Consider the following 24,478-nt stretch of genomic DNA (forward strand, 5'->3'; position numbering starts at 1 on the left):
CCCCCACGGAGTGCCCTAAGTAAACCCCAGGGAAGGGTAAGGTTAAGCTGGAAAACAAAACACTAAAGCCGGCCATGTAATAGGCCTCTCACTGACGGAAACCTAATTTATTTAATAGCCTGCTACTTCAATGCCGTGCTTTTGGTGGGAGAAAACAGAAGGCAGTGATGATGAAAGCATAGCAGGGGAGAGAGGGGACAAACACTTTCTTCACATTCACTGGAGAGATGTGTTTTCCAAACTGAGGATCTGTGTCAGCCATCTGGTGATGGAGAAGATGAGGGAACTATGTCAGCATGCTACTTTCAATAATGCAAACATGCATGCTGTCACAAGAGGTTTGAAAATTCATGGGGAGATTGCTCATTAATGTCAACTTCTGTGAATTCTGTCCATATAGTATATGTACACCGTTCACTGATGCCTGTGACCAAACATTGAAACTATTTAAGCTCCCTGCCTTAGCCTGCATCCCACTCTCTTATGTGATTGCTCTTATATTCAGCTAATCAAAGTTGCCAGCGGAGATAAATCTAACCTAAAGCATGCAGGTCACATCAGAATGTGCAGTGGCCTTCAGTAAAATTAAATGGATATTTCCCATTCAACAAAACACAAGCTGCTGAGTGCACCCCTCTACCCTGTTTGTTCCTTTTAGGGACTCTGAATAATTGTGAACTGAAAAATGATGGATGAATACTTCACAAGAACCTTTAAAGAAGTTACTACATCAGTCAGTTAAAGCCAACCTTCCACTGATACAGGGGTTTTATGTCACCTATTATAACAGAATTAACAATGATGATAACCTCAATGAGTGAATTATTTAGTCAACTTGATTTCTGAAATGTGAAAAATAATTCATGGGTACCAGCAGTACAATCAAACTGCCAGACGATCTATAGTGTCTGGCAGATTCATATACCTCCATCTCTACGCCTCCACTCCCCCCTATCCTTTACGATTAAGAAATGCAAATGTTATGTCAACCACTACACACAGAGATGAATCGGTTAGTCCATGCATTACAATAAGAGTTTAACCACAGCATCAATCTCTTAGCAGTACCAGCCACATTGGCAGTTTAGTTTCCAACCTCTCTCACTGATACTGTATTTCATAGACGTTTCCCCTTTTGTGACCATGAAATTAATTAAGATATCACCAGAAGATGGAGGAACTGGATTATGGTGCTCCTGAAAACTGGATTGGACCAGTACAATGGAACAGGCTGGAAATTAAACACTGATGTCAGGATTGTATGATGAGGTATTGTTTAAGTGATTCACTAGTGAGAGGGTCTAAGTAAGAACCTGGATATAGATCAGCACGGGGTAACTCCATATTGCTCACCTCTGATCCTCTTAAAATGTTAATCTCCCCCAGTAATTTTTCAACCTCATTAACATGTCTATAAGATGATATTTTTTGTGTATTACAAGGCATATCATGAGCATCAGCCATCAGTGCTTTGGCTGAGGATTCCCGTACCCCCAGAGCACAGCCGACATAACAAAGGTGAGGTCAGACCGCCTGTATGTTCTACATAGACTATTTTCAGGAACCAATCCTGACTACCTGTTGGCTCGAGCTATTCAGTTCATTTGCATATATCGTGAGGAACTGATGAAATGAGAAGCTGACAAGCTGTGAGGAGAAGTTAGCACAAATTTGGTGGAGAAGGCGGAAAAAGCAAGGATGAGCGATCAGCCAAGGCTCTCAGCCAGGTGATCGAGGCGCGGGAGCCTGGAGCTGGTTGAGAAGCCAGCTGACGGAATTCAGGGGAAAACCAGTGTCAGCTGCTGGTGGGCAGAGGTGGCTGGGACCGTTTAGCATATTCAGAAATGACCGCTCTTTCAGAGTCTGGTTGAGCTGGAGGTTACTTCCTGTTAAAAGGGAGTTTTTCTGTCCATAGTCACATGCACAGCACATTGGATTGATCCAAAGAGGAAATCTTGGCAACACAACTTTTTATTTATTGGCATGACGTGAGCTGGACTAATTTAGATTTGAATTAATGTCATTTAATGATGTTATAACTGAAGAACAATGAATTAGACAGAATGACTGTCTCTCTAAAGTGCCTTGAGATTACTTTGATTGGCACTTTATAAATAAAATTAAACGAATTATCGAATTAATGAATTATCGATCCCTATTTACTGAATGAAAATATGAAGAGTCCATTTAAAGGCAAGCTACCTTAAGTCCATAAGGGTTGGGGGTTTTTTTGTTGCTAAAATTGTAAATATTTGAGAAACAGTTTTTAAAGGGATTAATAATTGTCTGTATATAACTTTAAACATTTTTCACATTAAGATACAAGATTCCATTTTTCAATATTTTTTTAATGCATTTTTATTTGTTTGTAGTTGTTGGTCGTTTAAACACTGCACTGTCAGACAAAGTTCACTGCTTATTTCTGGGATTGCGGTGACAGTGAGACAAACTGACAGCAAAATGTACATGACTGTTGTTCTGAATGATCTGCAAGGTTAGCCAAACGTATTTTGAAAAGTAGAAAGACTAAAAATAACCAACATTTTAAGGATTCCATGGAATAACAGTCAACATGAGTACAATCTTCTCATAAGTGAAAGTAAGCATGAATGATACAAAAATAGCACCCAAGCATGGGCCAAACATTAGAAGAGAATAATGTGATCTCACAGAAAATGTTTAGCACCAAACATGTGCCTCCTTTGCATGACTTTATGGGGGAAAGATGTATTTTCTCATGAAAAAGTGTAAACATAGATCAGTCATCTTGTAACAATGAAATTAAATAAAAATGAAAATAGTACAAAGGGATAAAGCTCTCAGGCCTTCTTCATTACTTACAAAATTGATCTGTCCAGTAGAACTTCCTTGATTATATCCCTGCTTAGTAAACAAACCATAGTTTAGGTTTCTTGCTTTTATTTTAGTTTAGTATACTCTTTTGTCCCTACATGATTTACAATGAATGATGATGAATTACCATAGCCTACGTGGTCAAATTGAATAAACGCTAAGACAAACAAAAGGACACAGAAATACAATATTCTTATATATATATATATATATATATATATATATATAAGGCACATTAAGACACATTGGGCTAAATATCCTCTAATCTTCTTTAGAAAAACACAAAAATGAAACATTGCGTGCAAAAAATACAAAATGGAAAATATTCAAACTGTGGTAATTCTCCTGACATTCTTGATGCTTTCCTCCTCTTCAAACTCCGTAGTATGGCTCTCACTGTGTACAGATAGGCCACTGGAATGCACAACATCAGGCGCCTGGCAAACAAAGTGAACTTTTGGTTTAATTTGCAACCAAAACATACCTTCAGCAGAGTGGATTACAGTCACATAAAGTGATTCAGAATTGCAATGCAAGTTGTGAAACATTTTCTGGGGGAAATTGAATACTGTGCATACGGTACCAAAAAGAAAGGTCACACTCTCTCAGTTCTTAGGTTTTCTGTATCACAACAACATTTTTTTAAAAAGACGTAAACGTAACCATATATGGACAACACTGGACATATTACACTATATATTATTTTTTATTAACAAAAACAAACCCAAAAAGCAGTGTGTGAATAACTAAGAAAACCCATGTTGATTCCACAGGAATAAAATAATAAGTAGCAGCCAGGTACTTATAATGAATGCACTTGATTAATTGATCATCGGTAGCTGTGAGCACCTTTGTGAGTTTTGTCAGTTTGTCTGTCTGGAGCATTCAGGTGAGTGTTAACACAATGCCAAGGAGGAAAAACATCAGCACTGATCTTTGAGAAGCAATTGTTGCTGCCCATCAATCTGGAAAGGTCTACAAGGCCAATTTCAAACTGTTTTCATTCTATAGTGAGAGAGAGATTGTTCACAAGTGGAAAACATACAAGACAGTTGTCAATCTTCCCAGGAATGGATGTCCCAGCAAGTTCACCCCAAGGTCAGACTGTGTAATACTATAAAAAATAGACCAAGAGCTGCGGTGCATGAACGAATACCTGAAAATTATTACCTCAAGTTACTGCAGCTAAAGGTGGATTATGTTCATCGGAGCTTGTATTTCCCTAACCTTAAATCCTGGTGAGGACCATGTTGTTATTATGTCTTGATATGTAAAACCTTAGAAATTAGAGAAGGTGTACTTTCTTTAAACATGACTGTAAACGGAGTGCTGACACTAAGAATGTTGCTCTGGATTGCTCTTCTTAAGAAAGACATGAACGATCACCCCCAGACACATGTGAAAACAACCAAGAAATGACCACTACCCAAAGGCCCTCAAAGAAATTGTCTTGCACACTACTGATAGAGTATTAGATTTAGAAAACCTAAAGCAGTGGTCCACTACTTCAAGCCAATGAATCAAAATCAAATTTGAGGCCTCAAGACAGAGCTGCTCCACATCAGAGGTAATTGGGAGATGAAGCTATGATTTAAAGACTTTACTTGGACTGTAGACCAGCCCAGAGGAACATTCAAGATATCAGTATCATGTTACTGAGAATCCAAGTGAAAATCATGTAGGTCATACCTCTGAGGAGCAATCACCTCTTCAACACTGACATGATACATCAAGCGGAAATGACAAATGTATTTAGAGGATACAGAGAAAAGGGGAAAAGGCTTATCTTATCAGTTTTTTTGACACAGTGAGGGCTCAGTCTGTTCTGTCGCCTCACAATCTGCAAGACGTATGTAAGATAAAAACATAGCTGATTGCTATTATGGAATCATGAAGGGCTCTATAAATTTAGAATGAGCCATTATGGGTAAAGCATGTTAACCTGCATTTAAAAGCTGTGTAATGGGAGAAGCAGCGATACATCAGTGCAGCATCCACGTGAACTCAACATGGGAGGCTGTAGAACATCCAGCTACAAAGTGACTGACTGCTTTACTCAGCTCCAGTTGATCACTCACACTGCTGGCCTTTGTTCTCTCTCCTCTCTTTTTGTCTTTCTTCCCCTATCCAACCTCCTTTTTTCTCCATCTTACCTTGTTAAAACTGACAAGGTCCGCCCTGCAACGAGCCCTCAATGTAACCTCATCGTAATCTGCACCTGCAGGGTGAAAAACAGCTTTTTTTAGATTGATCTGACCCAGCGGCTCCTACCAACAGCTACTGCTCATTTCAATCAAGACTTAAAGTGTACCTCTGGAAGATTAGGTGGGTAAGAGTTGCCAAGCAAACAACATATCCTGGGATTAAATCCATACTTCAACCTTGTTTCGAAAATACTGGATTGCTGTGTAAGATTTATTAAAGAAAAGACTGCAGTCATTTTGTAAATCAGTTAAATACTTAATTTAACTGAAAATACAACATAGATATGTAGACTTTTATTTGCTTTTTGAAGAAAAAAATTGTAAATGTTATGTTTCCAAAAAGCAGGAAAAGTGGTGACATGAAAAAAGACATGAAAGGGCGTGCAAGGCTAAAATGAAAATAAAATACCTGGAGGAATGTCTACCAGCTAAACAGGTTAAGTGGCAACATGTCGGTAACATGACAGAGTGTAAAAAAAAGAACATGTCAGAGAGGCAAAGTCTGTCAGAGGTGAAAACAGAGTGTTTCATCATCTGTGGTACATAATATTCTCAAAAGATTCAGAAAATCCGTGAAAATCTCTTTACACAAGGGACAAAGCTGAACATCAATATTAAGTTGTTGTGATCTTTGATCTCTTTGGTGGCACAGCATTAAAAACTGACTTGTTTCTGTGGAAATCATTGCATTCCCTCGGGAATACTTCTAAAATCCATTGTCATTGAACACAGTTTGCTATGGTAAATGGAAGATAAAAGTCTGCCCTATCAAGACAAAAACTTAAACCAGACACAGTGATATATTGTCCTCTGATGAAACCCACATCAATGTTGGTGTGTTGCAATTAGTGCTCTACAATGCCTTCTGTGGTGGATTATGAAATAATAAGTTCAATTGTACAATTAACTTTCTTTCAAAATTACTGATCAGTCTCTTCAGTTCCCAAACCTTCTTAAAAGAAGGGGTCATGCTACATTGTGCAAAACGTGTTGCTTGCACTAAATTCTGAATGAACGCATATTTTTTTTCCAAAGAAACAATAGCATTTTCTTTTTATTCAGCATTAGATTTGTTGTCTTCACGTTATTCTGAATCAAATTTATGCTTTTAATCATTTCACTGCATTCTGTTTGTAAATACATTTTACCAAATGTTTCACAAAATGCCACACAGATGAACAACCTAAAGCTCGTGACCTGCACTCAGATGGCTGCTACTGGAAAGGTCCTGCACTGTGAGTCAAGCTTCAATGGGTAATCTAGCACATCTCAGGGTAATATGGCAATAAAGCAGGGAAGTTCCAGAAATGACAGACTGTACAAACAGGGCACAAGTTACATCTTGCCACTACTCTGTTTGGCTCAAATGCTTTTGAAGGGATAAAAAAAGAAAAATAAGAGATAAAAAAGAATAAAAAGATTTTTAAAAAACTCAATAAATAAAGTCATCATCTAGATACCCAAATAAAGCAGTCTAATTGCCGTCATGTTGTACATGAATAATGCCATTTGCAGCTGATTATTCCAGTTGTTATTCTCTTACCTGCTGGGCCCTCACCGGAGTACCCCAGGTTGACCTTCCCTCCTGTCGTCGCAGCAACTGAGCTTCTCCCAAACGCCGATAGGTCGAACCTGAAAAATGCCCAAGAGAACTGTCCAATGGAAGAGATAACCTTTAGCTGCGAAACGGCAGAGTCACATTGTGAGAGGCCATGCTGTTGAGAACAGACGATTTTCCTTTTTCCACAGAGCTGCAGGATATCTGAGGCCCCTGCATTGTTCTCATCATAAAGTGCTTTGACAGATAAAAAATGAGCACCATCATCTTTTTTCACACTATTTCATTAGACCCAAGCAAAGTAATCAAGCCTGACTCTGTACCTCAGCTGTATAAAAAAAATGCTGACAAATATAATGCTTAAGATATCCGCTTCAACCATCTGAATCTTAATGAAGTTGTTATAAATTATGATGACTATTTAATGTGTGTCATTTCAAATTCATGTCTTTAATTTTCTCTCATAATGTTGATCAATAAAGACCTGTTCTTTCACAGAAATAAGTCGAATGTATTAAGGAAGATTCATGCTGAGTCTTCAAATTGGCTCAAATAGAAGTGGAGCTCAGTGCAGCCTGTACTGTGCGGTACGTGTCTGATTACTGGGAGACCCATCCCTATGCAAGAAAGCCACTTTCTTTCAAGGCAATCTTTCAAGGTGGTTGACTTTTAAAGGTCTTTTTGGTATGTGAATAAAATCCTGTGTTTTCATTGTTTGAAAACTGCTGCATGAAGGAAGCAAATACTGCCTCAAATAAAGGGCTTTTAAATCTTACCTCATTGGTTCCTGTGGGTTTGCCTCTGAAAAGTAAAAAATTAATGATTAGGTTCAGTATTATGAGCTTTCACCTGACCAATTTTTGTTATTCTCACTGCATTGACTACATATCCACTGAGCTTGCTCGCTGCATCTGCAGTACAGCAACATGAAAGCTGTAAATGTCCTGCTGTTCATTTGCTTTGGGCCCCGCACTAACATCACAGCCTTCGGGCAGCTCGCAATTCAGCAGTAGAAGCTGCAGCTGAGCATTAATGAGTTTTGTAACATGGCTTCATGGTTGCCTCTGGCAAAGGTCCTCGTGGCCATTCCGAAGACACAATATTACAATTACAATGATGCAGATGGTGCTTGCCTTGGGAGAGATGTAAAATGTGCGCTTTACAGAGAGAGAAATAGCTTTTGCCTTTATATTTTTAATCATTGTGGATATACTGGCCAAAGTCTTGTAGGGTGACTGTATTGGATCCTTTCTCTTTTCTCAATAATTACAAAGCATACTTTGCTCCCCATTGAGGAGGATTACTCAAAGAGAGGCTTATTGACTTGGAAGCATGCCACATCCCCTAACTTGTGAAACATCCTCACGTTCGTTCAATTGTTCAGGGATGCTTCTCTAAAGCCAAAAGATTGGAGCAAGGACAGCAGCGAAGGGGGTGTCAGACTTCAGGTGTTGAAAGGTCACACCTGCTTTACGATAATCCCTCAGCTCCAAACCAGAGCCATGATTTGCAGTGGTCCAGAATCAGTCACAGAGATTACAATGACTTAAAAACTGTGACTCAGGGCCACTTTGTCTTATCACACACAAACATGTCTTACCCCTCAGAGCTGGACTTTTTACCATCAAGGCTTTCATCATGCAAAATGATTTTTTGTAGTGAATAGAGTAATTAAATGGATGACACTAAACTATCAGTGTGTCAAATATGAAAACAAACTGTATATGTATAAAGACAGCTAATTATCATGTTGTATACAACTTGTATAATCCCTACAAAATCAAGATGCAAAAAGTGAAATGAGATACATGTTCATATGTTTTGTTGGTGTCAGCAGATGTTGGCAGCACAACAAGGCTCGCTGTGTTACAAACCCATTCTGACAGCTAACATATGAAACAGTAAAAAATATATATATATATATCTATTTCATGCGCCCGCACACAAGGTTTCACTGCATTAGTCTCAAATGACTTGTTGCATCCCATTTAACAGTCAGAAAAGTCTGTTTTTGCTGTTTAACACATTCTAAACTTCTTGGTTGAAGTATTTTTTTTCTTTTTAAAAAGGTAGTTAAGGTTAGGAAAACAGTGGCTTACATTAAAGCAGACAAATCAAAATATCTGAATAACTTCCTGGAGAGTCCCCTGTTTCCATCACATCCCATCTGCACTGTCATCATGAACAAAGCTAATAAGTCTGCTTTTGCTTAAAGGTCCAGCTTTTCCCATTAGCAGAATAAACTGCGTTCTTAGTCAGGTGCTCGCACATTCAAAGATAAACTTTCCTCTTATGTGCCAACAACTGTTATCCTGTTGGCAAACAGGTTTGTAACCGGTTCAAGGTTCCTACATTCCCACCAGCCGTCAGTCGTCAGTCTGTCATTCTCCCTTGGACAGGAAGCAGGACCAGGACACTGTGTCTTTGTTCCACTAAAATTTCCACATAGAGTGACATGCAAATGTTTGGGCTAATTGTCCACGCATATGAGTCACTGAGTAAAAACTGAACTGATGTCGAAAAGGCAAATACTTCCTGCTTAAACATTCTTTTTTCAAGATTTTAAGCAAAATTTTAGTTTTGTTTTGTTTTGACAGCTTTGAGTGACAGAGGGGGGAAAAATGTTGGCATCCCACTAAAATTTAAACTTTTCAGATAACTTTTCCCAAGGTCTCTGGCCTAAATTAACTTGCAAGGGCCTTCTCACGTCTCCTTTTGAAAAAACAGTTGATAAAGGTTGCAAAAACCCAAATTTCGCAGCAATAATCAGCAACCATGTCCAAGAAGCTGCACAGACTGATACCCAAGTATTAGGAGAAGGCTATAAGAAGACAAAGAAGTGTTTTCATGTTGCTGTTTTGTCAGTTGGTAATATAGTTTAGAAATGGAGGTTAAAAAAGGCAAATCACAGCACCTGTTTGGCAGCAAAATGCCTCAGGAATATTTCATCTGTCCACCCTTTCTCAGCTGTTTTGGGGCTCAGACTACCGACCCTGCAGTCGCACACACACACCTTTTGTCTTTTGTGCTGCTGCTTTGCTGACAAATCGTGTTCCGCTTTTGTCAGAAAAAATACTGCATGCCCTTGTTGAAGGCCACCACCGGGCAGTCCCGAGTCACAGCTTGCAGCCGCCCATCTTCTTCATTACATTTTAATCACAGCTTCTGTGCTGGAAAATTGTGGGGTGTGGTGGCATTTGTACACGCAGGGCAATTTAGGAGGGAGAAAAGTGCCTACTTGCTTGTCTCCTTTGTGTGTAACAGAGGGCAGTGCAGATGCAGAGCAGGACAAGCAGCAGAATAGCAGCGAGAGAGGCAGTTACTGCCAGCGGGATTGTGCAGTCATCTTTTTTTTCTTCTTGCAAAACCTCTGCAACTGAGGAAAAAAAAACGTCACATCATTACTTCAGGACAGAGGTGTGGAATTAGAGTTAGCACAGCAAAATACAATCAAATCATTTCATTGTAGCAATGTGTTGTTTGACTAGGACTAAATTACTATAGATAAGTATTTTGGCCCACAGGGAGAATTGTGGCCTGAGTTACACTTTAATTGGAACTAAAGCAGTGTTGATTTGGCAGCCTTTTGCACAACCACTTTGCTCCTCGACAGTAATGCTTACTGATAACTCACATGCTTCTAAAAAGAAAAAGGGACAGAAAAAAAAGAGAGAATAAAATAAAACACACAGAAAGAGACAGATTTAAAAGGAAACCCATTCACGTTGAGAGAGAGAAAGAACCAGACTTTGACAGACAATTTTTACTGCACTGTTCACTGCACTGCACTTCTTGTTTCAACATAAAACATTACATCTGTGTTTTCTTACCCACTGTCAGATTGATGCTGCTCTTCAGTGGTGTTTTCAGGGCAGACACTGAGGCCAGACAGTCCACACGAGAACTCTTTGCAGCCATAATGCTGAGGTTGCTGGTTACAGTGAAGAGGCTCTTCTCCATATCTTCTGTGCTGACGTTGTATTCATTCTGACTCACCTTCACACCATTACCAGTAAGAGAAATTAAAATGAATAAAAATAAATTAGTACTTACAGGTTATTTTGTTCCTAATCTAGATGTTTATGAATCTTTACATGCCACATGGATAACAGAATTTAAAAAAGAAAAGGGGAGCATTTCGAAGGGAACAGTCATGGATTCAACATAGGACAGCGACGGGACTGGAATGCCAACACAAATCTATGGAAGTGGGAGGTCGATAAAGGCTCCACTATAAAGCTAGCTGTAACCATAATGAGTGGTTGACAAATGAAGCTAAGGGGAAGATTAAAGCAGGATGTTATAGTGCAAACACAAAGCTAGGGAAGTCTTCGATCTGGAAAATGTCCTGTGTTGCAAACACACTTATTCTTTTAAATGAAAGAAGGTACAAAATCAAAGGAACATTTGCATGAAATGTCAAAGTATGGTAACTAGCTTTTGCAGGTGGGAGCATGTTTGAGAAAACAGTCCTGGCTGGACTCTTTTTGTGCCATTTTAATGTAAAAAGTATCCTGTTTAAATGGATTCATTAAACATGAGTATACCCACTCAAACAAACCAGCTAAGTCCTTTTACCATTAGCAGCGTGTTTACTTTCAGTGCTCCCAAGGCTACATCTTATTCAATACTGGCCCAGTACATCACTGCCTCCAAGAAGACGAGCCTGTAACTACAGCAACATGAAAGAATGGCGTTACACTGTATCCTACGGACTGTGTTTGATCAGTGTCCGTAAGCAATACTTTTTTGTGATAATTAGGCTCGTTTATTATTTATGACATGACCGCAAAGAACTGCTGGGCCAAGAGTGAGCGACCAGCTGACTTTCTGACAGTAAAACCAATCTTGTATCTTCTTGTCGCTGCTGTCAGTTTTAGAACCCCCACGTGAGACTTTGTGAATGTTGCTGCCAATTGTGTTGTTCTGTCGTTGTTGTTTTTATGCGACCGATTTGCCTTTTTAGAGATTAATATATTCTATCACAGAAAGAGCGTCTCCGCTCCCCAAATGTTGAGCTGTTGGCTGTCAGTTTCTGTCCATGTTATCAACTGAGAGTTCACCCGTGTTGCCTACCAGTGCTGCATGTGTACTCATTAGCTAAGTTGTCGCCAACCTACGAAACTACACTCCAACCCATCATTGATGGTGATTTGTGAAGACTTCTACCACACCTTCCTCTCTGCTACACTTCGTACATGTTTGAATTAAATTGAATAAACTGTTAGTGAGTAGGTCAAACTACAATGTAGTCATGATAAAGCTGCAGGTTCAAACTTCTCAGTGAAATATCATTTATATGGAAAAATCCAATTAACCACTACAAATCTGATTAACCACTACAATTACTCTGTGTAAAACCTTCACTTTTAAACCAATTTCTGTAACCTTTTCATAAGAAACCCATGTCAGTTTTAAAATTACAGAAAAAAATCTCACAGATTTGAAAGTCAACATGAAAAAATATCATTTTCAGCATCAAGACCAGCTTTAAACGGGTGATTTTTAAATCCATATTTTGCTGAAACAGCTCGTGCTGTTCATGGTCAATTACTTTCAACATCATTTCGGTAATCACCTGCAAAGCACAACATAACTGATGAAAAAGGGCTGGAGTGTAATGATTTTATTGTTAACATGAAAAAATTAATACCACCCAAAATGGGATGAGTGGTCAATCAAATAAACTTCAAATTCAGACACATGCTTCAAAACTCATTGCGTAACATTTCATTATTGAGCAGTCCTCCATGCCTAATCAAGTATAGGGTGAAAAAATAAAGTAGCTCCAACTGACTAAATCAATCTGTTGATCCTGATCAGACTGAGCACTGAACACTAAAGTCAGTGATGACAGTGGAGTATATCTCCTACTGATCTCCTACTCTATTATTGTTGATTCAGCCAGAATAAAGCTAAGACTTGGCATGGTAATAGACTATCCATTCTTTTTTTCATATTGAGCAAATCTGCATGTCTCCAGTGATCCACTAAAAATAATACGTTTAACCTTTTAATCTTGAAAATGTCTATAAGGTGTTTTTTGTGTGTTACAAGGCAAGTACCCAAGCTAGCCAGGCAAGTTCTCAGTTGAGCAGGCGACAGTGGGATTTCCACAGCTATAGAAATCCAGGCTTGCTAGTCTGAGAGCTAGGTCGGCTAGCTCTTGAATTCCCTGCAGAGTGAGCTCTGAGAAGGTCAGCAACTTCAGAGCACTCAGCCAGAAACTTGTGACCTGAGATGGGAGCTTGCCTGCAGCAGCTCTTAGCCAGCAAACAGTGCCTTTATGATACTGTAGGAAACCATATAAAATTGATACAGTGCCATTCAGAAACTTCCACTTGCATGTGATCTTGAACAATTTAGCTTAAACTTTATGGGATTTGATCTCTGGTTTAAACATTACTCACTGACTTACCCCAATATTAGAAAAACTAAGCAAAGCATAATGTCAACAGCGTCAGAGTAAACAAGGAAGTCTAATGTAAGCTGTTGTGGGCAGAGATGTGTTTTTTTTCTGCAAAACTTTCAAAATGTATGATTTTAAGGGGAAACAGCTGAGTTTTTAATAACTGCTGGACTGGGACTTTAGTAAGTTACACCACAAAAATCTGAAACCAATTAAGCATTAAACATTGGAATTAAGAATTTACCTTTCTGTGGTCCACCTGCCACTGCACAATAGGATGAGGGTACCATCCAGCTGCTTGACACTGAAACAGGACTGACTGCCCCTTAAAAGCCAACCTGTTGTCTCCAAAGACTGTCACGCTGCCCTTTTCTGCAAATAGACAATAACTGTAATCACAATTGATGTACTTTTTTCTCTTTCTATGTGTCTGTGCATATATGCAGTTTATGTCCACTTGCCTAATCCATATGCATGACAGTAAATATACTAGGGATTGTTGACAAAACTGGAAATCAATGAATTTCATCATCAGTCTTATTTGACATTCATCTGTTTGGTTGCTCATATCTCCACTCAAAGATAAGCATCCCTCTGTGGCTGGCCCGATCACTTACAAATCATTCATACGGGCTGATTGATCACGTGTCTGGGTCTCACAGCCTGTGACAAATGGTTTTTCCCTTTTCCCCTTCATCTTCCTCCCTGCCAGCAAAATCAGCCACTTTAGGCACTGCAACATACAGTATTTTATATGTGAAGCTTGTTGAATCCCAGAATAAAAGCTGGTGGATGCAGCAGAAAATTGCTACAGACAGAAAGATAATTACTGGGGCTTAGGTGCTTTGTCTAAGCGAATGACACGTCTGAGTCGATTTAGGTTCAAAACCTCAGATGTTTTGTACGCATTATAGGCTGTCCTTTTTCTGCAGGCACTTTCATTTGATGCCTGATTTGGTGCCATAAACGCTGTACTATCCTCTTTTTACAGCGACTGGTTCTGATAGTGGGACTTCAGCAGTTCTCTCAAAGTCTCAGCACCACTGCAAAAAAAAGCTTGGCCTGGAACCAGCAGCCTCATTTGCACTGAATGATTGGGAGCTCGTGGCTGATTGATACATCTGAGCAGAGACAGAGTGACAGCAGCACTCCTTCCCAATGTTCCAACATAAGTGATCCCTGGAATAGGGTTTCATTTAGTTTGTTAATCGGTGTGAGGAAACTGGCTGGAAAGTGTGAGGCAGGGAGTCTTTAGCTAACTATAATTCTAGTCATTTTTCAGCTGGAGTCCTCAGAGACCAAACTGTTGCTTCAAGGGCTGTTTAAAAAATGTATGACTCTAAATGTAGAATTGGTGTGTATATGCAAGTCATTTGTTTTAAATGAACAGTGTATAGTTAGAGTTTATTCCGATTAATATACCTACTATGTCCCAATAAGGCAAACTACCACAGACAACCACTATTTTCTCTAATTTATGTCAGAGTTGTCCTCCAGCCCTTGCCTGCACTTCAGATCCAGTTTGGAATCAACTGTGCATGCAACCATATTGAGTTGCTCAAGGGAGGAGTTTGCTTTGATGTACTGTATTTGTGATTAAATGTGTAAGCAGAGATGGGGCAGCTAGTGTGTGGTCATATTTAAATCATCTTCATATAGGACAATTAAAGCAGGGAGTGTGGACGACAGCGCTCAGAGTCAGCCGGCCTCACTGTAAATTTGTGGCTCTATTCCAGCGGTATATCTGAGGCCGCAGTATACAAATCAAAGGCAGAGTTGCTGACTGTTAACTGGGCGTGCCAGGATGCACAATTAATTCAAAGAGTATGTCAGGCCATAGTGATCTTCTGCATCCAGACTGGAGGGCCTGATTCACCATACACTACTGTTAATGGCTGCATATGTCAGGGGGGATTTGTGGCACCGAGCAGTAAGGCAGGCTCTCTCAATATAATATATTGGAAGCTGTGGGTCGTTGGTTTTATTTCTTGACGCTTTGTGCAGAGAATATGTTTCCACGTTTCTTTTCTTTTTTTTAGCTGATCTCTCAGCTCAGTTCAAGTGCAATTACAGGAGATGCAAATTAAGTCTATGATCATGTCAAAAGAAACACAGATCCAAGCAAATCCAGAGGACATTACTGGGCTGCCATTTTGTTTCATACACTACGTCCGTGTGAGCAAAAATATTTTCTTGTTATCTTCTTGTAATCTCTTGCAATAGTTCCCCAGGGTTTCTGAATGTATTTTAAAGTTTGTTTGGGTTTTTTGGATGTTGGCTGCTTCTTTTCAATCGTTTTCGGTACAGTCCTTGCATCTGACCATTCTTAGAGATTGTGGTTCTGTGTTTGTTAAGCTACTTAACACTAACCTATAAAACATTTAAGCATAAAAAAGACACCTAACTTAAGGAATGAACTAGTGTTGTGTCTACACATATCAGACAACGAAAGAACCAATTTGAATAGTATCTTTTGGCACTTTTGTGACTTGAGAGATGCATCTGGCCCTTCAGTTAATCTTTTCCACAGAAGTCTCATTAGAAATGGTCTCCGTTCAAGAGTTGCTGTCAAGAAACCATTCTTAATGAAGGGAAACAAAATAAAAGCCTGGGGTATGCCAAATGACACAAGAAGTGTACTGAAAATCAGTGGCGACAGGTCTTATGGAAGGATGAATCCCTCCCTTGGAATCCAGACCTCAACATTATTGAGGCAGAGTGGGATCATCTTGACAGAGACAGGAAGAAAAGGCAGCCAACACCCAAAGAAGAGCTTTGGAATGTCGTTCAAGAAGCCTGGAGAACTATTTTTGAACAATTCTTGAAAGAAATTAACAGAAAGCTTGTCTATGAAGGTTCAGAATGAATTAAACAATAAAAGTAGTCAAATCAAATATTGACTTTTTAGAAATGCACAGGCTGTTTTTGCTTCATATTCTGTATCTGCATTCATTTGTAAATTGTTTCAATACATTCTTGTCACTGCTTTCTGTTTTCCTGGCAATATAAACGCAATGAGGGATTGCTCGAGATTTTGCACAGTACAGTAACTCCAACAGAGTGACAGAGAACTACTGATTCCCATCGAGTTCTGAATAAGAAGTCATCACACAAGCTTTGGTATAGCATCTGTATTATGCACTTAATAGGGAGAGGAGAGGAGAGGAGAAAAGAGGAGACTGACTGCAGCCTGTAAATCCTGCTCTGCTGTCTCCTCTGACTGACACGGAGTCTAGCCTATTCCAGCTTGTATTTTAATCAATATCTATCTCCCACCCATGCTGTCATTAACTGTTGTCACAGAGACCATAAAACATGCCAGGGTAACTCTTCTCCCCCAAACAGGCTGTGATGATTTACCCCACTCCTGATATACCCTGTGATTGTTCACTCATGCGCTGGTTTAGCTGCTTTCATAGAAAACTGAAAGCTTCCATTCTTCAGTCCCCCACTTCAAAGTGAGCTTAAACAAAGGGACTTAAGAGGTGCAGGATGAATGTTAAGACAATATCTACTTCTTTTGTCTCTTAGTGGAGCAGGCGGTGTGTGTGTGGGCGGGCAGAATCAAAGCAGCAAGACAACTTCAGCTTCGACCCTTCATTTACCTCTCTTTTTTCTTTTCTTTTTTTTTTACACATGCTGCTTTTTGCTTCATCAAGGTTAAATTCAGTGTGTTTCTGCACTCTCTCGCACGGCAGTGGTTTCCAAGAGACTTGCCATCTGCTTGTTTTCTTTAGCTGGTCGGTTTGTGTGCACGTATGTTAGTGCACAGACTCTCGTTTGGCAAAAATTGAGAATCTTTGAGAGAAACTGCAAAAAAGAAAAAAAAACCTTGGAAAATCTCTGTAGCAGAAATAATACTGCTATAGAGAATCAAGGTAACATACCTGCATGAATAAATGTATCCATTGTTATGGAATTCAAGACCACACCACTCCTATCATTTATAGTGAATTCTGCAGGAGATTTATTTCATTACAACTAAAATCAACATCATTTAATGGATGAATGCATGTTGGAAATCATCTTATCTAATGAAAGTGGTGCATTTCAACATCGTGTGAGTACACAAATCATCTTCCTGACACAAACACACACCCACATGAATGCACACACCTTGTACAAACAGGTTTGCTGTTCTCCTGTCAATGAGCTGGAGATCACAGGTCACTTGGCCCTCGTTGTCCCTCTCTGTGTTCTTCATGACAAACCGCCAGCCGTCTTTGTTTAAAACTGCTGTCACATTTGGGTGGATGGAGGGAAGGACACCAGTCTCCTTGGAGATAGTTAGTACCGCTCTACCATTCAGCAGCCACACCATAACAGTCCACGCAGAGTTGGAGGGACTGCAGGTGAAACTGGCTTCATCTCCTCGCACAACTGTTAGGCTTTCAGGTGACAGCTTCATCTTAGCTCCAACTCCTAAAGACATATAGCAGTGTAACATAAACTGTATTGTTACACTATTGAAATAGCCTTTGAAAAAGATAAATACATTTAAAAAGTGTGACATTTAAGAAAATGGGCTATGCTCATTCGTTGTCTTGCAAAGAGTTCAGTGGAAATATCTAATACATGTCCTTGTCTAATACAGCCACTCCCTGGCTTTCCAGGATCGCTTCAGATTTGTTAAAGGAAAGGAAAATTGGCCATGTTTTCATTGACTGCTTTGTTGTTGTTTATGCATTTTGCAGATGCTTTCATCCAAAGCAACTTGCACTCATAGCCCAGGTAGCTATGCTATCTTAACCAAGGACCCCTACTGGAGGTAGAACCTTTCATGCAGGGAGGGAGGTCAGGATTTGAACTCTGGTCACCCACATGAAGGGCAGCAGTCTTACCACAACATTATCCACTTGCATATTCACTTTGGAATAAATTGGACTGCATAGTGACATGAGAAGTTGTAGGTATGGGCTCCATTGTTAGCAGTTGTAATTAAGTAGAAGAAGTAGTTGTCCAAACCAGAAACAAACCTTGAGGAGAGGAACAAATTCTGCAGTAGACATCCTCAAGAAGAAAAAGCAGATATGGCTTTTCTTCAGGACTTAATTTAGTCTCTGGGAAAATCTGGGATATCATATATCCGGGAAGACACCAGTTAGTTTACTGCTCAGACAGGAAACAGCTGGTCACAACATTTCAGTTTTTGCCAGGTCAGAGATGATTCACAAAGTTGTTTCCATCCCCCCTCATTTTCTTCTTCAGAACATGCAAAAACCACCTTAATCACCACTAACATTTTTGCACACAAGTGGAAGTTTTTTCAGTTTTTTTCTGTTTCCAAATCGCTTTTTTTTAATTCGCATCTTCTAATTGCGACTCAACAACAAAAATGGAAAACCAGCTCTGCTCAATTAGCTCAGCTCAGTGTGCTGTAAAGACTAAACGCAGAGGAGCAGCCTACTTGTCTCTGTGCCGTGGTGTTAAATTTAGCCTGCCAACACATGTAAATATAACAAACTTTTAAATACTGTTTATTCAACCCACACAGAGTGTAAAAGTAGTGAGCTGTGGTTTCAAATGGAGTTATTTACTGGACTATCATATCCTTCAAATTGCCAGGCAACCATGTGTGTTGTACATTTCCCCAAACACCATATCACTCATTTGAAAACACTTATTGAAGAACTTGGCTGCTTAAAATGTAACACTTACACCACACAGTACTGCAATATTTCACTTCTGACTAGTTTTGCGGGAAAGACTTATGCAAACTGCAGATATGCAGTTAAACAAAATTCAAATACTGTCGTTCTTTTGTGCGATGCAAATTTAGCAGGAAATAGACCCAGTCAACTTTTATGGCCTAATTAGCATTAGCTTTCTCAAAATGTAACCCAGTGCTTACATGCAGCATGCAATTGTGGCAGAAATATTAGATGGACAGGTTTTGATGAAGGTGTAATAGATGTAATATTTGGGAAGAGAATGGTAACATTTTATATTCTTATATGCACTAAGTGTTAGTTCAACAGAACTGCTGGTTTTGTAAGCAAAGAGCAGAGATTTAAAGGTAAAATATATTTTTATTGGCAACACAATAGATACAATGTGGCATAAAGTTGTTAGCATTGCAATCAGTTCCATCAGAGGACAGCAGAGTATGAATTGCCAATATAAAATACTGTTAGTTACTACCACATATATAACAGCCATGCAAGTTTTTCAGCTGTTGTGTGTGTAGGGTGTAATTGACAGTGTGACTGTTGTTGTGACATTTGCCCACTTTTTAGGTATATTCCATTGTGTGTTTTTTCATAATAAGGACTCTTTCCTAGCCTAAGATGGAAGAGACTTAGAAGGACGCATCCTACTGAGGAAGCATCCCTGACGTTGAAGAAGAAGAAACTTCAGAGGAGAATAATGATGTAACCACAGATTCTTACCAGATGGAGATTTGTGATTCAACCAGATGTATGAACTAAGGCTAATAGAATTTTAAAAAGAAATATATTATAAAGGGGTACATTAATCAATAAGAAAATAAAATGTATGTGGCTGCATAATTCTTCTACTTCAAGGACACCTTTGCGATCCGATGAGAAATGCTGCAGTGGATAGGTTGTGTATTTCTCAATGTCAATGCCTCTCGTCTCACTTGCACATAATTTAAGTGAAATGTTCTATGTTCAACTGGCAGAATGGGAACAAGACATGGGTTTTTTTCCATTCAGGTCAGGTATTCCAACAAGATATTTTTATCGTGTGTGAGGGAATTTACCATGAGAGGCTATCTGCATGCATACTGTATATTTACATCTGTGCACTTCTCTGGTTCATCTTTTGAACTGGGATTTTTATTGCTAATATTGCCGATTCCATTTCTTAACTTACGTATTTGTGCCTTTTTTTGTGAATGTGTTTATAAGCATTCTCTGCTTTCCTGGATACTGCGACTCCACGTCCTAATAAATCGTATGCAATAAGATAGGGACACACTCTAATGTAAAGAGACAAGGGAATGCTAAATACTTAAGATGAAAAAGAAGCTAAGATCCAAGAGGTTAGTCTAAAGAAGGTTCCCATCACCCTGTTTCTTGATCTTCTCTGTTTTTAAAAGAAGAAGAAAAAGAGAAGACAATGTCCATAAATAGCAGAGAGATAGGTGAATCGTGCTCATTTCAATGTTGCAGTAAACAGTTGGATAATACCCCGTAGAAATGGACAAGATAAGCAAAAAAAGTCTATGAGGAAACATTGATAATCCACTGTGCTCTGAATATTCTGTGTTCTTTGGTCACACTAAAAAAATATAGACAATATCCACAGCAGAACTAAAACTAATTTGATAGCAGGTTTAGGGCACAGTACTCAGAGTGATATAGTCCTAACTTGCTTGTGGTGAGCTAATCGGATTACCTTAAATTATGCATCCGTTTAGTAAATCAGGTCTTGAAAAATATTTAGGTCAGCATCTACAGCATTTTCTTTCAGTGCTATCTGAAACTAGCAAACTAATGAGTATTACTTCTGCTTCCTATTGGACACATGAAGTGTTTACTTTAACACTTGCTTACTATTAGATACCTCTAACTCTCAACTAAATAGGCTGCCATCTTAAAGAAAATCGATGATAAGGTGCATGTAGCCTATCAGACCTTCTGTCTTGATTTGATATAAAATCTGAAGGGTGCAGTTCTCAAGCACTCAATAGTGCTGGCCTCTGTAAAACATCTCCAACCAAACATGAAGCTCTGTTTGTTTTGAACTCTCACCTTCAATCCTATAGGAAAGCAGGAGCACTAGCAGAGAAAGGATGTCCATGTTTAATCTGTCGATCCACTCAGTCCATTATTCAGCGCAGAATGATTCTGAAAAAAAAAGAAAAAAATATATGAATGTTTGATCATTGCAGATGTTCATTTTCTAAGGTTGTTGCGATGACCACGGAGGGAATAGCAGAGTCAATCTGTTGGCTTGCCACTTTCGTCCAGACTCATTTTTCGCAACAAGCATTGGAGGAATGTCAAACTATTTGGTTATGAAACTCATATTCCTCTAACACGAGAGCATGACTGATGAATCCCATTTACTCTGAACTCTGTCTTCCTCCCACCATCCAAAATCATGTGTGTTAGGTTAATTTGTGATTCTAAACTTGTCCCTTTGAGTGAGTGTGAGCATGCATGGTTGTTTGTCTCGTTTGTCTCTTTGTGGCCCTGTGATGGACTGTCCAGGGTGCACCATGCCTCTCGCCCAATGACAGCTGGGATAGGCTCCAGCCCCCGTCAGCTCGTTAAAAGTATTTACTTGTAAAAACATTCATGGTTCTCAGAGGATAAAGCCACCATTTGTCATTTTAGATAAGATGTCTTCGTACCATCAATTAGATGAGATTTTGATCAAATTTTCACCCCCAAAGGGAGAGTAAAGCGTCTTTTGGAAACTTTTTAAAGAGGTAATATTGTGTGTTTCAGGTTGTTTATGCCTTGAGATTGTTTTATGTCTTTCTGAGGATGAGGGCATTTCATGGGGAGTAACTATTTCCCACAGGGTGCAGTGTTCCTGGAATGACTGAAACGCCTGGTTTGTAGTTCAGATTTTTCTTCATTTGTTAGTCTACATGACCATGAAACACATTTGCCTTAATGCCTGTAGGTTTGTAGCTTGTCTGGAAGGCACAAAACACAGAATAAGCAGTTGCCTCATGTTTTTTTTTTGCAACACGTTACACCTTTTTTCTGTTTTTTAACTATTTCAGTGGACTGAAACTTTCATGTCACGCACAACGAGAACAATGTTGCTGCATCAATGTACAAAACAGCATGGATGAATATCACTTCAGTTAGCACTCAAGTTCTTGCACACTCCAGAAATAAAAGAAACTCATGTGCATGATATCGCCCTTTATCTTCGCAACAGCTGCCATCGTGTACACGGTTTTAAAATCCCTGCAAAACTAATTGACTGATGACATTTCAGACAGGCTAAATTCCCATTACCAGGTTTAAATGACCCAAACCAAATGTTTTCCGTCGATGTGACTCATATCTTATCATGTCAGACAGAAATCTGATCAAAAAGTCCAAGTTTCAAATATGATTTGTGCTGCTTTATTTATCTGATACACGGCTGTGTGACATGACCGATGATGCTTATTTTTGATCCCCTGCGTCTTTTTGCTTATCCACATACAATGACAGTTGCTAAACCTGGAGCAACAGCCGCTAAAACAGCAAAAGGTACCCGTCCAACTTTACTTGTCATTCTCTCATTTTTTCTTTGTAGCCGGACAAATGTTTGCCAATCTCTATATTGAATCCACAGATTTGTTGAGATAGCTTATATCATGATCTGTGGGTTTTGTTGTGTTTTGGTTATGTTTTGGGACAATGGCCCTAAAGTTCCCAATGCAAATACATTTTACAAAACAAGACCACAAAAGAGAAAACACAACCACATTTAATTAATTATGGCAAAGGTAGGGATTACAAATCCTGCTTGTGATTGGACTGAACCCAAGACCGTTGCAACCCGATAACGTAATTTTTTGGTATTCACTACCGCTATCTCATCAGCTTTTTCATTGAATTTTCAGAGATTAAAAGAATCAAAAGACTCTTTCAGTGTTTTAAACTGATCTCAAAAAAGAGTTTGGCGTTTCCAAAAGAAATTGAAAAACAGTAACTAATCCCATTTGACTATGTTAATTATTTCTAGTGGTGGAATGTAACTGAAGATATTTACTCAAGTGCCATATGGTGCCACTATACAGTTTCCATGTACTTTTTAACTCAACTTCACTCTCAGATGCCAATATTGTGAGTGTGTTCTTGTGTAGACTTAGATGAATGTGAATTATGAATCAGCTGATTAAGGCCATTTCATTAAAGATTCAGCTTTGCAGAAGCAATCAGTCAATGTTATTCCAGCTGCATCATTAAAAAAAATCTACACAAAAATGAATAATATTCATAATCCAATTGTGTATTATTTAAAATTCTGAAACCAGTCTGAGTGCAGAGTACTATGATTTACAAACAGCATTTAACTTGCAGTACAAATGTAGTTTCTGCACCACGGCCATCTTACTGCTTTAGATTTCTCACCTCTACACGGCTGCTGATAGTCAGTCCATGCAAAAAGATCTATCACTGCCTGATTACTTCACCACAGTTTGCAGTCCAAGCGCAACACTTTCAGTTATAATAAATTCAGGTCACATGCTTAGAAACACACAGCGTTGCCAAGACTACATCACTGAGATCTTGTATTAGATGTGCCAAACCCAGTCTCTTAAACATTCGCTTCCTGTGGGGTCAAAAATCATTGTTTCTATGATAAAATTAAAGTCTAAGTGTGCAATAAATATCCACAAACCCAGCTCTGTTGCAATGACTCACCTCAGTGTGGTGTTTCTGTGGATGAGCAGCATGTGTCACACAGAGTTGATGCATGTCCACCATGCTTCTTCCCTCTCATGCCTGGAGCCTGGTCATGTAACCCAAAATGGCCCTGTTAAATATTACCAGATTTGGTGGGAACTTTGTCCCATGCTACACACACACAGTGTGACTCAGACTGCAAACAATGTCCCCTATAAGTCCCCATTTCCCAGAGGACCTTGTAACTAAGCCTCCCTCCTTCTCTTTTCTTTTTTTTTAAAATGAGCCGATTTGGAGTCTCCATTCTACAAGACTTAATACATTATGCAAATCTCACTTCCAGAAAAGTAGTAAAGATTATGTAATAAGAGTAACAAAAACTTCAATCTGTCATCTAACAGAAACAGGCCCAAATAATTCGAAGTGTCTTCCCTGACTACCTTCATTGCATTTGAAAAATATAAAGAAATCTACAATTTGACGCCAACAACACACTCAAAAAAAAGGTTTTTAATAGAAAAATCATGGAACACCATTCTGGAAGATTCTAAAATGAACTAGTCAATTGGTGACAGGTGAGGGGGTCAGGAATAAAAAGAGCATCCATATATAGCAACGGCCACAAAGTTTCTTGGGACTGAGCTCATCTCAGATGGACAGAAAGACAGGTGTTCTGTGGTCAGATTAGTCCACCTTTCATCTATTTTGGAGGAAAAAAATTATGTCTGGTTCTATGTGCCAAAGATGAGAAACAAATTATTCAGTTTTGTTATCAGAAAAAGGTGCAAAAGCCTGAGATGGTGTGGCTGTGCATCAGTGTCTATGACATGGATGACATGCATATGTCAGGGTTTCACTGATGCAGAGGTGTATTTTGGAAGTTTGGAAGGAGATATTTTCCTGGTATAGGGATCATTTAAGCTGGACAATGTCAATACTTTACTTCTGCCTGCAGATCTGTTTCCTACTGAAAATGTATGCTGTATTATGTAGAGGAGTCAGACGGCGACCATGGACAGTTGAGCAGTTGACTGTCTCTTCAACAGTCAAGAACAAAATTCAACAATTAGTATCCACAGTTCTCACAATTAAAAAGTACTATCAAAAGGAAGGGTGATGTTAGATA

The 24,478-nt window shown here is 39.1% G+C and overlaps 1 protein-coding gene across 3 annotated transcripts; it reads right to left on the reverse strand.

The window, feature by feature from the left end:
- Positions 1–3,040: 3,040 nt before the first annotated feature.
- On the reverse strand, positions 3,041–23,550 carry igsf5b (immunoglobulin superfamily, member 5b). Of its 3 annotated transcripts, none has more exons than XM_072392742.1 (10): positions 23,371–23,550; positions 20,743–20,838; positions 17,141–17,446; positions 13,269–13,396; positions 10,446–10,611; positions 9,854–9,991; positions 7,392–7,416; positions 6,601–6,689; positions 5,007–5,071; positions 3,041–3,290 (listed from the first exon to the last, which is right to left on the reverse strand). In XM_072392742.1, the coding sequence occupies exons 2-10, from the start codon at positions 20,789–20,791 to the stop codon at positions 3,180–3,182; spliced, it is 1,077 nt and encodes a 358-aa protein (XP_072248843.1). In that variant the 5' UTR covers positions 20,792–20,838; positions 23,371–23,550; the 3' UTR covers positions 3,041–3,179. The 3 variants fall into 3 exon arrangements, 2 of the variants coding, with proteins under 2 accessions (XP_072248843.1, XP_072248844.1); XR_011917147.1 differs by lacking the exon at positions 3,041–3,290 and adding an exon at positions 5,165–5,257; XM_072392743.1 differs by lacking the exon at positions 9,854–9,991.
- Between the last annotated feature and the right edge of the window lie 928 nt (positions 23,551–24,478).

The sequence above is a fragment of the Leuresthes tenuis genome, unplaced genomic scaffold (genome assembly GCF_036924035.1).
Source record: "Leuresthes tenuis unplaced genomic scaffold, fLeuTen1.0.hap1 SCAF_9, whole genome shotgun sequence".
Lineage (NCBI taxonomy): Eukaryota > Metazoa > Chordata > Actinopteri > Atheriniformes > Atherinopsidae > Leuresthes > Leuresthes tenuis.

Coding starts and splice junctions, on each gene's coding strand:
- igsf5b (XM_072392742.1), bottom strand. CDS start 20,791: ATGGACATCCTTTCTCTGCTAGTGCTCCTGCTTTCCTATAGGATTGAA. Junction 17,447..20,742: donor GCTTTCCTATAGGATTGAAG/GTGAGAGTTCAA, acceptor ATATGTCTTTAG/GAGTTGGAGCTAAGATGAAG. Junction 13,397..17,140: donor AGCAAACCTGTTTGTACAAG/GTGTGTGCATTC, acceptor GTCTATTTGCAG/AAAAGGGCAGCGTGACAGTC.